General features: G+C 50.5%; 1 protein-coding gene across 1 annotated transcript; it reads right to left on the bottom strand.

Annotated features, from left to right (window-relative positions):
• Window positions 1-1,962: 1,962 nt before the first annotated feature.
• Window positions 1,963-14,708, bottom strand: Actr1b (actin related protein 1B). The gene is made up of 11 exons (XM_008837914.2): window positions 14,519-14,708; window positions 12,681-12,745; window positions 11,320-11,395; window positions 6,873-6,998; window positions 6,444-6,568; window positions 6,031-6,247; window positions 5,818-5,910; window positions 5,541-5,715; window positions 4,642-4,703; window positions 4,421-4,461; window positions 1,963-4,234 (listed from the first exon to the last, which is right to left on the bottom strand). The coding sequence occupies exons 1-11, from the start codon at window positions 14,564-14,566 to the stop codon at window positions 4,132-4,134; spliced, it is 1,131 nt and encodes a 376-aa protein (XP_008836136.1). The 5' UTR covers window positions 14,567-14,708; the 3' UTR covers window positions 1,963-4,131.
• Window positions 14,709-15,962: the final 1,254 nt, after the last annotated feature.

The following is a 15,962-nucleotide window of genomic DNA, read 5'->3' as shown; positions in this document are numbered from 1 at the left end:
AGGGATGTGACAGCCTGGAGTTTTCTCTAAGATCTATGACCTCTCCAGCTATGTGTATTTGGCCAGGTTTACAGTATCAGGCATGTTTCCTCCCATTGAGTGGGCTGTAAGTCCAACTATGTAGCTGTTGATTACCCCCAAGATTAAAGTGCCACTACTGCACCAATGTTCTTTACTGTGCTGGTTACTGGTGTGGTTTTTAGGCCTTGAAGCTGGGGTTGGATCATTGATTGTTCTGTTGCCCACTAACTTTTACATCCATTCTTGCCTACAAAAATTACCGTGGTTTACCCAATGATTATTTTTTTTCCCATGGTTCCTTTTACATTAGGGAATTCTACCAAAGAGCTAGCCCTTATTTTCCAGGTATTTTTCTGAATGTGTGTAGCACAGAGGCCAACTTTGTTATTTTCTTCAATTGTTTTTCCAATACATACATATATACAATTTCATGTATATGAGTATATTGCCTGCATGTATGTAAGTGCACCTGTGTTGTGCAATGCCTGAAGACAGACGGCTTCAGATTCCCTGGAACTGGAGTTACAGACAGTTGTAGCTGCCATGTGGGTGCTGAGATTCGAACCTGGGTCTTCTGCAAGAACAGCCAGTGCTCTTAACCACTAAGCCATCTCTCCAGTCCCCATATTTATATTTCTAAAGTATTTAAAATTTTTATTATTATTTTGTCTTTTTGAAGCAGGGTCTCTCTGTAGTCCTAGGTGTCCTGGAACTATGTAGACCAGGCTGGCCTTGAACTCAGGGAGATCCACCTGCCTCTGCCTCCCAAGTGCTGGGACTACAGGCGTGTATCACCATGCCTGGCTTATTATTATTTTTTTTTATGCCTGGTTTATTTTTTTATTTTACATGTATTAGTGTATTGCCTGCATGTATGTAAGTGCACCCGTTATATAATACCTGAGGAGGTCAGAAGAGGGCGTTAGGTCCCCTGGAATTGGAGTTAGGACGGCTGTTAGCTGCCATGTGGGTGCTGGGAACTGAATCTGGGTCCTCTGCAAGAGCCAGTGCTCTTAACCACCAAGCTTTCTCTCCAGCTCCTCTACTTTATATTTTGAGACAAAGTCATTGAACCTAGAGCTCACTTTGGCTAGACTGGCTCACCAGTGTTCCCAGTATCTTCCTGTCTCTGCCTTCTCAGATTATAGGTGCTTAATGCTATGTCCAACTTTTTGAGTGCCAGGGACCTTAACTCATTCCCTCATGATTGTGTGGCAAGCACTCTACAGCTCTCCCTAGCCCTTAATATCAATAAGGACTCATGAATATATATACGATTTACAGTACATTCCAGTTCTGAGCTGCTTCATGTTGGTTTCTTTGTTGCTTAGTCACTTTTGAGTTCTTACTGTACAATGCTGTAAGACATTGTAGGTACAGCTTGTGTTTCCCCTTAGAGAACTGAAGGATGGCGCTTAGAAGCAAGACCTGGACTCTGTACTCACTGTTACTGGAGTAAGGTTTCTAATCCCTCCCAGCAGGAATTACATATATTCCTACCCTGGTGCTTGCACACAGGTACTCACTTATTTCAGCATCAGTATAATAAAACTAGGACTTCATGCAACCTTTAATGCAACACAACACTGCAAGTTTAGTTTATCTGCTCACTTTCCTCACCTACAGCTTTTTCTCCACTAGAGCAGAACAGCCCAAGTCTAACCAGGCTATCCCTGCTGGAGATGCAGGGGGGATACCATCTAGGGCTTTGCCTTAAAGGATGTGATTTTGACAGATCTAAGGGGTCATTCCTGTGGAGAGAAGACCTTGAGCAGAGCTGGACATGGGATGGGTAAGATCCAGACAGGAAAGGAACTGGCCTCAAATCCCATGCAAGTGTGGTTCCTAGACGTGATTTCCCAGGCAGTGGAGTTCTACATTAACTGGAATTCTATTGAAGGGAGAACTGTCTCATCTTCACCCATGTCTGTATTTACTCACTTATATTAGTAAGGACTCATGAATATTTTATTGTATGGCTTATAATCCATTACAGATTTGAGGTGGTTACCCACGCATTAGGTATGACAGTAAACACACTGTGTGGGCAGAATGGAGCAGGGTCATGAAGCTAGGCTGGGATGGTCCTAAAGGGAAGGGATGGGGAGGAAAGGAACGGCAGATCACAGACTTGGTGACAAAATGTGGGGTATGTAAGGTAGGAGGGGGAGCTCAGTGATAGGTTCCAAACAGGTGGTTGGGAACCAACAATGCCCTGAGCAGAACCCTGCAGAAGAGCTGGTCTGTAGGGGCTCTCAGCAAAGGTTCCTATGTGAATTGTAACCATGTGCTGTGACCATGGGATACCACAGAATGCCCTGTACATATGTGATCAGTACTCTGGCCCACAGCTTTCAACACTGGTCTCTGGTCACTAACCTTCCATGGTGAACAACTGTCACTAGGGCACTAACAACCTTCTCAAGACTCTCCACATGCTAGCTCAACTGATCTCTCTACTCTTCCCTGTGGACTCCTTCCTCTCCAGCCTCACTAAGGCATCTCTCAGAGCTCTTACCTCTACCTGGGGCCCTCCCAACCACCAGCTCACCCCTGGGCTCTTACAAGCCAACCCTCAACTGTAGGCCCCCCTACATTTTGGCTCTACCAAAACAGCCAGTGTTTTCCTCACAAGCTGAATGCTTGTAGGGGTAAAGTTGTATTTTGTTCACTGTCAGCCACAAACACATGAAATGCTGCAGATGCTAACACACTAACAACCTCAGAACGTCTCTCTGATCAAGCCTGTTTCCAGCATCTTCCAGATTGTTCTGCCCCTTGCTGTGGAGCCTGGCGCATTCCTAGCCTATGCTTCCCTCTCATTCTACCTTGAGCAAATATTCCCAGGCTATCCTTCCTTCTCATTCTGCCCTGAGCAGACTGACATGCTTGCAGCACTGTTAGCACCCGCGTTTTGGCAGGCCTGTGCAGGCACTCCAACAGAATAGGTGAAGCTCTGAAGCACAAGGCAGCCAGCCCAGCCTGGAAGGCAGGGAAGGCAGCCTGGCTGCCAACCCGGGCAGGTCCCAAGAGGGTAATGAGGCTGGAGAGTTCTGCTGGAGGGTGAAAGGCTGGCCTCCCTTGTCCTGCTGCCTTGCCAACCACTGAACACCTCACACTCCTGAGCTAGAGCCAGAGCTACACTGAGTTCCCTCTGGTCCTTTCAAATTCCCCAGGGATGGGTGAACAAACAAGAGCACACAGAAACAGAGCCACACATTGGGCTTTGTCCATAATCATTACTATGATTTATAAAAAGAAGTCTTTCAGGCAACTGTGTTAAATTATTGTTTGGATCTGGGAGAGGGACATGGGGCCCTGGCCATGGTGAGGGAGGTGAGGACAAGCCCACCCTTTGCATCTGACTTCTGATTAAGTGGTATTCCCTCAACAAATGAAGACCATTAACCCTTTCCCACCCAGGGCACTAAGGTAATGAAGGAGTAGCAAGTCAATGAGGTGCTTCAGAGGGGAGTATGACAAACCACAAGCTGTGGCTGGCTGTGGCTGCCCATGGCTCTGACGCTGACCCTTGGCCACACTACTTTGTTGGGGATGGAGGACTGTTCCCTAGTCAGTCCCATCTAGGACACTTGCCCAGCAAGACTAGAAGACAGAGTATTCAAGAATCTGGGCAGCCTGGTCAGGAAGAGGTGGCATGGGATGCACTGAACAGTCTCACTGCCCCTGTGGGAGCTGCTGGCTGCCCCTCCTTCAGCCCACTCCACAGGTATCCAGGCACCCCAGCCCCAGTGGGAGCCTGTTGGAGCAAATGGGGCCTTTGTGTGTCTGGTCTTGGAGCTTTAAGACCTGGATCAAGGAACCAGAGGCCAAAATGGCCCCACTGAGAGACACTCATACCATCTCAATGTTAGGTTCCTCAATCCTTATGCTTCAGCTCTGCCATCCATGCAGCTAAATATTACTCTGTGTGAATGTTGAACGCAGGGAGAGGGGAGGGTTACAGGTGAGTGTGGCTGCACCACCTGCTCAGGGGTCGGGGCATGCAGGGGACCCTAAGCCTAGAACATAAACCCAGACCAAAAGGGGGTCAAGGGCTCTGGTTCCCCTTTCCTCTGTCTCTCCCAACATGTCCACCCTTCTTGGACATTAGAAGGTTTTGCGATGAATTGCACGAGAGCCATCTTCTTCATACTCTTTTTTGGATACCCACATCTTCTTAAAAGTGTCCAGTGAGGCGAGGATGGAGCCGCTGTGAGGATGGATGGATAGTATTTTTGAAGCCCTTTGGGCTGAGCCAACTGCTGTCCCAGGGCCCTCAGAGGCTCCCATTCCCTTATTTGGAAGAGAAATCCACCCACCTAGGCTTGTGTCAACCTTTGAGGAAGAATCCAGGGCAAAACACTACCCAAGCCCTCCCACTTGAGCCCCATCTCACCCGATCCACGTGGAGTACAGCCGTTCCTGAGGGGCTGAAATCTGGAGGGGGCAAGTTGCTGTGTGACTATCTACCCCACAGCTGCTACCCTCAAACAAGGCTGTGAGTGGGCAGGACCGGAGGCAGAGGTGGGGGGAGGGTGGCTCAGAGGCAGCCCTTATCCTCCCTCCAGGTCAAAACTGCCCACTACCCTCTGCTCCAGGAGGTCTCCACAACCTCACCTTGATTTTAACGTCCTTTGGGGCAAGCTTCTTTACTTCACTTAGTAACCGGTCTCCAAAGCCTATGAACACAAGGATGGCAGAGCTTGGACCACAGCTGACCTCCTCGCCATGGCCAACCTTCAGACCCCTAGCTGTTGCAGTCTTCTTTTAGCACTGCTTCCAGGACTAAGGGGAGCACAATCCAGCACCTGACTGCAGGTGGGCAGGGCTTGCTCAGAGTGGCATGAGATGCAATTTCAAGTCACACAGCTCTGCCCAACTCTCTGCCCTCCCTAACTGCTCACCGAACACTGTCAATTATCATCTGTCACAGTCTAAGGAAAACTTCATTTTATTGCTTGGTTTTTGTGTTATGTTTTAGACATTGTCTCCTCACTATGTAATCTAAGCTTGACACTGAACTCTGGCTCCTCCTGCCTCAGCTCCTGAGTGCTGGAATAACAAGAGTATACCACCATACCTGACATTAATTTTTTTTTTTTTTTTTTTTTTAGACGCTGGGGAAAGCGGGAAAAGCACCTTTATCAAGCAAATGAGAATAATCCATGGGTCTGGCTACAGTGATGAAGATAGAAAGGGGTTTTGAGACAGGGTCTCCCTGTAGCCCCAGCTGGCCTGGAACTGACTATGTAGACTAGGCTGGACTCGAGCTCACCGAGATTCACCTGTCTCTTGCCTCCTGAGTGCTGAGATTAATGGCATGCACCACCACGTCTGACCTGGCATATTCAATTTTAAATTGAGTACCTTAAAAGACACACTCCCCCCAAAACTCAGCTGAGTACCATCAAAAAGACGATAGAAAGGGAATGTCACTGGCTCCAGTGTTGGTTTGGTCTCTGAGGAGCCAGCTACCCTGGGTCTCTGGTCTTCCCATCTCCTCCTACCCACAGTACCTTTAAAGAGTGTTGAGCCCCCTGAAAGCACGATGTTGGAGAACAATGTCCTGCGAAGGTCCATGTCAGACTTGTGGATAGCAAAGGCCAGCACCTCGTGGAGCCCCTCGCTCTCATCCCCCACCAGGTCTGGCTGGAACAGCAGCTCGGGGGCCCGGAAGCGTGCAGGCCCCACCTTTGGAGGAGAAGACTGAGGCAGACAGGCTTCCCAGAGAAGTCAGCTTTCTCCTCTAGGCCAGCATCAGCTGCCACCTTAGAACCAGGCCTGGCCACTTACGTCAAGCGTGCTGCCATCTGGCAGGGTGTACTGCACCTTCTCGGTCTCTAGAGCCTCATCCTTTTGCGGGTTGATGGACAGGTAGCAGGCTCGCTGTGAGGGGCAGGACACAACCTTAGCAGGCTGCAGCAGCAACATCTGTAGCCAGGGCTTCCCCTCATGCCCTGATTCCCCCATTCCCAGTCATGCCCACACACCCCTGCCCTTTATTACCTCTTTGATGGTCCGGACAACCTCAAACTCTGCTGAAGTGTGAAAGTCGGCCCCTTCCTTGCGCAGCAGCAGTCGTAGGTAACGGGAGACATCACGGCCGGCAATGTCCACCCGCATGATGGAGTGTGGCATGGCAAAGCCCTCATAGATGGGGACAGCGTGAGTGACCCCATCCCCTGAGTCTAAAACTACTCCTGTTGTGCGTCCTGTTGCATACCTGCCACCAAGTCAGCATCCTTTTACCTCAGCCACTGAGGTAGGAGGACCTCCTTACCCCCCACAAGGGACCCTGGGATAGTACTGATACTAGCTAGTCTAAAAAAGGGGCAGGAGAGACTCTAAAGGAACAGCAATGCAGGGAATCAAGAGGCTGCACCTCCAGGGAAGTCAGGATGGGGACTTGGGGCACTCACAGGCTAAGCACGGCCTGCATGGAGATAAACAGCGCTGGGACATTGAAGGTCTCAAAGAACACCTCTGCTGCCTTCTCTCGGTTCTTACTGGGGTTCAGTGGGGCCTCCGTTAGAAGAACAGGATGCTGTGAGAGATGAAGGGGTCACAAGTATGTACAGATAAGCTAGGCCCTAAAAGATCTTTCTTGAGCTAAAAGTCCCACTTTGAATAGCATAGGGTTCCATCCTGTATCTGTTCCAAAACAGGGTTCACTCTAGAAGATTCTGCTTGGCTGCCACTGGCTGTGCATGTACATTAAGACCCACAGAGAAGAGTAGCGGGCCCTATCGAATGCAGACAAGGAATGGAGAAGGCCTGACCCAATAGGAAGTGGAAGGAAAGGGCAGGAGGGAAAGCTGGGAGCCTGGTGGGAGGGGCTGCTGCCACACCTCCTCAGAGAAGGTCTGCAGCTGGTCCTTGGAGTAGACATACTGCCAGATGCGCTCCATATCGTTCCAGTCCCGCACTACACCATGCTCCATAGGGTAGCGGATGGTCAGCAGTCCCCGGTGCTCCTGGGGTAAGGGGATAGAAAGTCAGACATGGCACCAGGCCATGTCTTCACTGGTCAGCTGCTGCCTACTTTCCTAGAATGTGCCCCCTGCCTCCTGGGTGTCTCTTGCTCTGTATTGGGGTTCCCAGAGCTCACTAGCTTCAATTAGCTGAGGACCAGAGAAAATGGTAATGTCACCTACTGAAGGATAGTCTTCTGTGCAAAACAGCTGCCATTTTCATCAGAGCAGCTGTGCTTGCTGGCAAGAAACCATCAAAAGCAGGCCTGCTGGTAGTCGCGAGGTCTCTCAGGAGGGGATGGGGCCATTGGGCCCTCACCAGAGATTCCTCCTCCTGCACCTCCCAATCATTTGTATGGCGTTCTACCCTAACTGCATGTGGCCTCAAGACTGAGGTGCTAGAGCATTTAGGCAGGGGAAGGTTAACTGAAGGGAGAACCCCAGCTGTGCAGCTATGGGGAGGCTGTGTGGAAACTTGCCAGTGTGGCTGCTTTGGGGATCCCATGCTCCATAAGCAGCCCCTCATCCATGCTCTGTGAGTAAGCCCAATAAGCCCACTGGTTTCCCAGAGTAAACTCTGACAAAATTGTACTTTGGTTTGTCATTGGGGGCCATATAAAAGAGGGGGTAGATATTTCCCTAGGGAAAGAATTCTTGCAACACTCCCCATAGTCAGCAGAGTATGACAACATCAAAGATGAGCTTGGGAAAAGCAATGGCATTGCTTCCGCTATGGGTGATGAGACAGCAGCCCAAGCTGCACTGAGGGTGGAGCATATGCAGAAGGACTGGAGATATGCCGTCCTTCCCCATGTGGTGTGTGGGTGTTTACCTTGCTGTGGTAACAGCTGCAATGTACCTGCCCTGGGTAATAAGATGTGCAACTGATGCCAAGATGACTGCCCAGAGGGAACATACTTGTGTAAGGAGGAATTACAATGGGACAGGGACAAGTGGCCAGCACCCTCCATGCTGGCATCAGATTTGGAAAGAAAAGTGGAAAAAAGGGAGAGATAAGGTGGTGGCTTGTTTTTTTATGGCTGGGAGACCAAAGTGTAAAGGGATCCAAAAACTTGGAACCTATGGGAAACATCATGGTAGTGAAGAGGGAAAACCTGAGGTAAAAGTAATTGGTGAAGAACCGAGAGGTAGTGCATGATGTCCTGGTCATAGGCAAAATAGCAGTGCATTAACTAGAGTTGAGGAGGTTGATTCAGCAGGGACCCTAGGACTGGGCTGGAGTTTTAGTGGATTTGACGAGCCCCACTATGTCAGCTGTCGGTGGAGGAAGGCGCTCCTATGGGGTGGAAATGGTAACACAGCTACTTCCCTAGTGAGGTATCCAAGAACACTTGCAGGCGAGGACCATACATGGTGAAAGCTGCTCTGCAATGCCAAGCAAGGGTCTACCAGTCTCAAGCCAGGCAGTGTAGTCCTCACTACCAGGTAGGCGGGCAAATGTAATGAACCAACCACCTGTTCCCCTTGGCCCGTAATCTGGCCAGCTTGAACCAGTCCCACTGAATTCACTGAGGGTGGGGAAATGCATGCAGACCCCATGAGAGTGCCCCAAGATGAGGAAGCCAGGCAATTGATAGGAATGGGCAGAATCTTTTGATGTGGTACTGAACCTTGCCAATGTTTGAGTTCAGTATCTTTTTAATTTCTGAGATCAACTGATACCTATCTGGAAATGGATAAAAGACTTTCAGAATACTTCCTCAAGGTTATCTTCACAACCCCATTATTTATTCTGGGATGGTGGTCCAGGACCTTGCTTTGCCATCCTGCCCATCCTCTGTAAAAAGGTTTCATGATATAGATGGCATAATGTTAACCTGAGTGTTCTACAGATTTGGAAGCCCATTTGAAAGACATACCAGCACACCTAAAGGAGCAAGGATGGGAAATCAGGTGAAAAAGGGTACAAGAGGCAAGCGCAGCCATGAAATTCTTGGGAGCTTTAAGGTTAGGTGAGACACAGATGACTGAGAAACTTCTACAACAATCTGTGCCTGTAAAGGTTAAGGAGTTGGTGAAGGTATTCTGTGAGGGTGGAAAAAGATGCCCCCAGAGGCCATGGGGTTATGTAGTACCTGAGAATCCCAGTGCCAGGGGTGAGTTGCCTCCATGTGAGCTCCTGGCCAAGGAAGACCTAGAGGCCTCCCTTAAATGCTACAGTGCCATGCTGCTGGTTCAATGCCAAAACTAGATAGTAAGACACTGAAGTGCTGAAGACACTGCATACTTTGGTTGCAGGACTTGTAAAAATCAGGTTGGGGCTGAGCTGAAGTGTTCCCACCTTGCTGGCAAGCTTTTGTAGTGCCGGAAGGTGCTATAAAAGGTGTTAGGGAACATTACGGAAACGAGTCCTACTCTGCTGTGGAAGTGCCAGCCTACCACAATATAACACTGTTATGGATTCAACCAACTTCTTGGTTGGACTTAAGAGCTGCTCCACAGGGGGGAATTCATATCTGGGACTGTGAGACAGACAGAAACCTGTGGCTGGGGAAACTCACGACTCTAGTAGAGTGTACTCGGCTAAAGAGCCTTCCAAACATTTGTGTTCATGCGTATAGGTTATTTCTGCTGTCAGCTTCCATTTGGATGTTTTGTTTCCCTTTCCCCCCCTTTCTCACTCATTTTGTAGAAGGAATACTGCCAAGACTCACAATCAGCCATGCTCCAGAGATGGAGAGACTGTCGATAGGCTATGAGGTCTCAGTACTCCGCTGAAGTTGGAGAATAGTCAGATATCTATGTCACCCTCTCCAAGGCTCGGGGAACACTGCCGAAGAGGAGGGCAGAAAGACAGTAAGAGCGGAGGAAGGGGTAGTGTGTTACAGAATGCAGTCCTCCAAGCAAGACAGGTGCCATTTCCATCAGATCAGCTGTGCCTGCTGGCAAGAAACCACCACAAGCTGCAGGCTGAGTTTCCCTCAGAGGAACAGATGGGGAGGGTCACTGGATCCTCATCTGAGATGCCTCACTCCTGCACCTCCCAGGCATTTGGACACAGTTCTGGCCTAACTGCACACAGCCTCAGAGTGTCAGGGTCTTGAGAGGTGCTAGAGTAGATAGGCTGGGGAAGGTTAAGTAAAGAGAGAACGCCAGCTATACAGCTACGGGGAGGCCATCATCCACGTTGGCTGAAGACTGCTTTGGGTTTCCCCATGTTTCCATAAATAGCCCCTCCTCCATGCTCTGTAAGTAAGCCCAATAAACTCATTGGTTTCCCAGGGTGAACTTTGGTGGACTGGTATTCTGGTTTGTCACTGGGGCCTTATAAGGAGGGGTAGACATAGTTTACATCACCCCAGGGAAGGAATTCCCTCAGCATGCCCACGGCATAGTCCCTCCTCTGACTCCCCACAGTGCTTCCCCACTCACTGCTTTCCCCTTTCTCTCCCCACACTGCTCAGCTACCACTGGCACCTCTCCAGCCAATGCTTCTCTCAGACTACCTCTCCAATGGTCATGAGAGCCCATCACTCCTCCAAAGTAGAGATGGGGCTCCGGCCTCTTGGCCCTGTTCTCTAACCCATCATCTGTCTTCTGTATGACAGGCTGCATCTAACTGCCCTCTGATATTCCCCTTGGTACATGCCTTCTTGCAGGGTGCCACTTAGCTTCTCTTACCCACAACAGTGGCTGCTACTGGCCTCATCTTATGGAAACCTCTTATCTGTATTCCTGTTCAGGGATCCTTTTCCAGGCTCAGGACTGTGCCCTTATGTCTCAGGTGCCAACACAGCACTTGCCCATGATGGGCTGGCTCTTCCCCTACACTGTGCAGAAGCTAGGTAGGCCAGCCTGGTTAGGATGAAGGTGGCACTCCAGCCCTCCTCAGAGCAGCTATCAGGACCATCAAGTCTGGGTGATTCAAACTCTTAAACCACTATGTTGTTGTTTTTATTTTTTTGATACAGGGTCTCATGTAGCCCAGGCTGGCCTCAAACTCACTATTTAGCCAAGGATAACCTTGAGCTTCTGATCTTCCTGCCTCTACCTCCCAAGTGTGGGAATTATAACCATATGCCCTCACAACCCATTTTATTAAAGCGTTTCTTAATTAGTTCTTTCTCCTGTAGTTTCCAAACAGCTCTGAAAGACAGGACATGAGGTCTAACCATATTCCTCAGGAGTGTCATTTGTATTTTACAGAAGGGGCGTGCCACACACAGCACAGTACTGAACAACTGGAGTAAAGAGGAACCAAAAAGGCACCAGCAGAAATCCCTGAACAAGACCCTCTGATTGCCAGCCAGGTCTCCTATGAATGAGGACCCAACTCAGGGAAAGGCAGGCTCCAAAGTGTTACCTCTGCTTTAGGTCCAATGAAGAGGTCCCCCTCCAGGGCTCCAGCCATCACCCGCATGTGCTTAGGCCGCCCGACACTGCAAGGACACAGAACGTCAGTGAGGTGGCTAGGGTATGGCTGACCTTGTATCCAGGAAAACTGCAGTCCAACTCCAAAGCTTCAGAGGGTAGCTATCCTTCAAAACACTGGGAAGTAGCTTGGGGCAAAGACCTATGCCCCAAGTGCCTGGACCTATGGAAAGCAGGACTGCAGCATGACCCTTGGCAGCACAGGTAGGCTTGGATCTGAAAGAATGGGTCTCCCTCCAGGGAGGGTTGAGTGTGAATGCCGGGATCCTAGTCTCATGGTCTGGCCCTAGCAAGGGGTCAGCCTCTGAAGTCACAGTGACTCAGCCTACACCCTTATATGCTGATGGAGGAAGAGCAGCCCCAGAATTGGGTGCTGGCTTCCTTGCGCAGCCCTGTCTCTTAGTGGACACTGCTCCTCCCTTCCACCAGGGCTTTCAGAATAAAGACTGTTCTTGGCAAGCATAGATCTGATGAGCTGCCATTCTAAATCATGACCACATTCCCCACACACCACCACCAGCCTTCCCTCACACCCACTCAGTTTGGGAAGGAAAACTGAAGTCCTCTAGGGTCTCCAGGCCTGTAGCTCTTGAAGCCACTCTGGGGGTCTTAAGGTCCTGCTCTGCTCTGGTCTGTTAGCCAATGGAAAAGCCTTTAACCTCTAAGAGGTGCTCTGGAGGGAAACTTCTCTGTGAGCAGGAGGGACCCAGGGACTCCTAGCTCTGTGGGATGGCACCACCCTAGGATCCCTGCCACCCTGTCACCATCAGTACCACATTGGTGGGGAGGGTGTTAGATTGAAACATTTCCTACAATCTGAACATAAACAAGCCCTGATGGAAACATCTCTGGGGCTAGGGGTGCAGCTCAGAATGTGTATGCTTAGCTTTCTGGAAGCCAGAGGGTTAATCTCCAGCACCCAAACCCCACAAAAATCAGAAAAACTTTTCCAGGGAGGAAGGGGTGGCTGGGTACCTTCCCCTACTCTCTCTGGGAGTCTAGCTCTTCCCTTTTATTCCAGCTGCCACCACCACCACGCCCCATCCCCAGGGCAATGCTGGCTGCCTTTCCTCATCTCAGGTTCAGGGAGAGACAAAGGTGAGAGGCGCTAAGGAGGAAACCCAGTACTTATCCTTAGAGCTCTGTGTCAACCCTACCAACGTGGTGTTTCCTTTTACAGGTAGACAGGTGGATGCAGGAACAGTCCTCAAAGAGAGTTGTGACAGAGGGCCCCATGCTCTTCTCAAAAGCAAGTAAGGAGAGAGAGGAGGCTGCTGTCCCAGCAACACTTACTAGTTTGGGAAACAGTATTTGGGAATCTGGTCTCCTGCAAAACCAGCCTTGATCACCCCCGAACCCTGCAAGGAAAAGCAATGTTTAACTCTCAACATTCACCTCCACATGTGGCCAGTGTCCTGCAGTAGACAGAGAGAGTGGCCAGCCCCACAAGACTGGACATCAAGGAAGCAGATACCCCACCCAGAGGACAAGATCATTTATAAGTACCAGTGATTCAAAACTGGGGACCCACTTTGAACAACCTGCCCTGGAGATATTCGGCAGGGTCTGGAAACTCAAGCCAAGAGAGGGCTGCTAGGGGAATCTAGTGGGTGGAGGTCACCGTTACTGCTAAACACTCTACAGTGCACAGGTCAGTTGCATGAACACAAGAACCTGGCCCAGAAAGGCAACTGTGCGGAGACAGAAACGATAACATACATCCTCCTCTCTGAATGCCATGGCTAGTTCCTGGTGGGAGGAATCCAGCTACACTCCAAAGATAGCCTCAAAGTCATTCTTTTCAATAGCGCCCTTCTTTACCAGCAGAAATAGACCACATTCTGGGCCTACCAAGGAAGACAACTGGCTGTATGGGAAGACTGCCTTTCCTCAAACACCTGCCCTGGAAAATAGGAGGAGAGCTAGGTCCTGCCCCTACTCCAACCTTGGAGGCTGGACTAAGGATCTCAAGAACCTGGCATCTAGAAACCATCCACCCGGTAAAGGAACCACTTTCTCATCCTCTTAGCCCACCAATCTCCATCACAACCCTCTGGGTATGCAGTGCAGAAATAAACATCTTCAAGTTATAGGAAAGGGGATGCACACCCATAATGGGCCAGGCAGGTGTCTCTGAACTCACAATCCTGTTGCCCACCAAGAAGGGAAAATAGCCTGGTCCATACTGTAGTCTGACAGAGTACTGGTCTGACAAGCACATCCCCAAGCCCAGAGCTAGCCTCCTTCATAAACATCTCCTTATGACTTAGGGAAGTCCACATGGGTGCTCCTAAAAAGGCAGCCATAAAGGGATTCCATCAGGGTCACATGGGAGAAAGCTCCCAGAAAGAACAGAAGTGTGTCACTGTCAAAAATTCCAAGGCCTGCACATCAGGGGCATCAGCTCTAGGCACAGCCACGGAAGGGCCCAACCATGTCAGGGCTCTGAGGCCAGACATCTCCTAGGGCAGCTGAAACCAAGCAGAGGCCCAAGTGCTGAAAGACAAGGCCCCAGGAAGCCAGACATCTTTCCTTTCAGGCTTCCAGATACCCCAACTGCTGCTGCGTCCTGGGAAAAGTGGCTCTGCATGCTCCACAAGGGTCATTTAAGGAGAGAGGGTTAAAAGCATCAGATGCCACCAGTGGTGGTGGGGACTTGGCTTGTAGAAATTAACTTAGAGTTTTGGCCTTTGGGTGCAGCCCCTGGGGAAGTGTAAAGATCACCAGGCTCTCCAAAAGATGAGGCCAGCAGTGTGGAAAAGGTCAAATGCTAGCCCGCCTGCACCAGGTGGCCAGAGCTGAACAACATGCAAAGAGCCGGAGATCGAACCCCTGCCCAGGGCCTCCAACACTCGACAGATGGGTCTACGGGCCTAGATATGGCGGGACCGCCTGAGTCTCCAGCTGTCGCCGACTTCCCCGGCTCGGGAAGGTTCCGGACTGGGGCTCCACGGGAGAATGATCCAAAGCACATAGCCAGCCCTGCTGCCCCAGCCCTGGAACCCAGAGTGGTCCTGCGGGAACAGCGTGTGTGTGGTGAGCTGGGGACCAGCGGGACCCGCAGGGGTCACTGCCCGCACCGCCGCGTGCGGCCCTGGACACCCGCCCTTCCCCCGGCTGCTGGGCCTCACGTTGTCGATGACCACGGGCTGGTTGGCGATGATATCGTAGGACTCCATGGCCGGGCCGAGCCGGCCCTGCCCAGCAGGCGGGCTGCAGGAGGACCGGCGGGCGGGCGGTGGACGCGGCAGGACAGGCGACTCCCGACACCGCGCCGCGCCCCTCCCCCAGAGCGCAGCCTACGCGAACCCGGCGCGGCTTCTGGAGGGCGGCCCCTCAGCCAATCTTCGCTGCCTCCCAGTCTGATTGACAGCAGGCTCCGGGGCGGGAAGGGGGCGGGGCCTCCTGGAGCTGGCCAGCCAATTGAGGCCGCCGGAAGGCTGGGCGTTGCCAAGGTAGGCTGTGCAGCATCAGGGCTATGATGTCAGGGCTGGGTTCTTAAAGGGGTTGCAGGTATTGAAACGGGCTCCATTTGGGAGGTCTATGAATTTCTGCCAGAAACACGTCTTTTGAGCCCCATCATCTCCAAATGCTCTCCTCTGCGAGTGCTTCTTCCCTTAGGAAGCAAGTCTGAATATTTCAACGGAAAGAGTTATTTAATTAAATTTAATCCTTTTTTTTTTTTTGTTTGCGATAGGGTCTCACTGTGTAGCCCAGGTTGGCCTGGAGCTTGTAAGTCTCCTGCTTCAGCGTCTCAAGTGCTGGAATTACAGGCGTGTGCCACCATACCGCCTAGCAACAGATTACTTTGATGAAACTCAAGCCAAAGGTCAATGATAATTTCTCTTGTATTTTATTCTAGAAGTATAGATTTAACATAGATTTAGGCCTATGTTCAATTTTGAGTTAGTTTTTGTGCAGGTAAGCACAGGGACTCATTTTTGCATATGCTATCAAATATAGGCTTTCTTGATCCGGTTGGATGGATCAGCAGGTAAAGGAGCTCAGCACCAAGTGTATTCCTCCGAGTTTGAGCCCAGAAACCCACATTGTAGAAGGAGAGAACCAACTCCTGAAAGTTGTCCTCTGACCTTTACAAGTATGCCATATGTGACCATGGCATGTGTACAACCACACACAATAACACACACACTATTTAGTATTTAGTATAAATATGTAAAAAAAAGTGGGGGGGCGGCTGGAGAGATGGCTCAGCGGTTAACAACGCTGGTTGTTCTTGCAGAAGACCCGGGTTCCGGTCCCAGCACCCACATGGCAGCTAACAACTGTCTGTAACTCCAGTTCCAGGGGGATCCGATGGCCTCTTCTGTCCTCGCGGGCATAATGGGTGCACTTACCTACATGCAGGCAATACACACATACACATAAAAATAACAAATTAAAAAAAAAAGGTTGGGTATGGTGGCAATCCTAGAGCTAGGAGGCAGAGGTGGGTGGATCTCTGTGAGTCCAGCCTGGACTATATAGTAAGATCCAGGCCAGCAGGGTCTACAGCTACATAATGAGACCCCCCCCCATCTTAAAAAAAGAAGCCAGAGAGGTCTGCATCCAGAT

Source organism: Nannospalax galili, unplaced genomic scaffold (assembly GCF_000622305.1).
Source record: "Nannospalax galili isolate Female #2095 unplaced genomic scaffold, S.galili_v1.0 scaffold1311, whole genome shotgun sequence".
NCBI lineage: Eukaryota > Metazoa > Chordata > Mammalia > Rodentia > Spalacidae > Nannospalax > Nannospalax galili.
This window is presented reverse-complemented; position numbering and strand designations above follow the sequence as displayed.

Coding starts and splice junctions, on each gene's coding strand:
- Actr1b (XM_008837914.2), bottom strand. CDS start 14,566: ATGGAGTCCTACGATATCATCGCCAACCAGCCCGTGGTCATCGACAAC. Junction 12,746..14,518: donor AGCCCGTGGTCATCGACAAC/GTGAGGCCCAGC, acceptor TTTTCCTTGCAG/GGTTCGGGGGTGATCAAGGC. Junction 4,235..4,420: donor CTGTACTCCACGTGGATCGG/GTGAGATGGGGC, acceptor CCATCCTCACAG/CGGCTCCATCCTCGCCTCAC.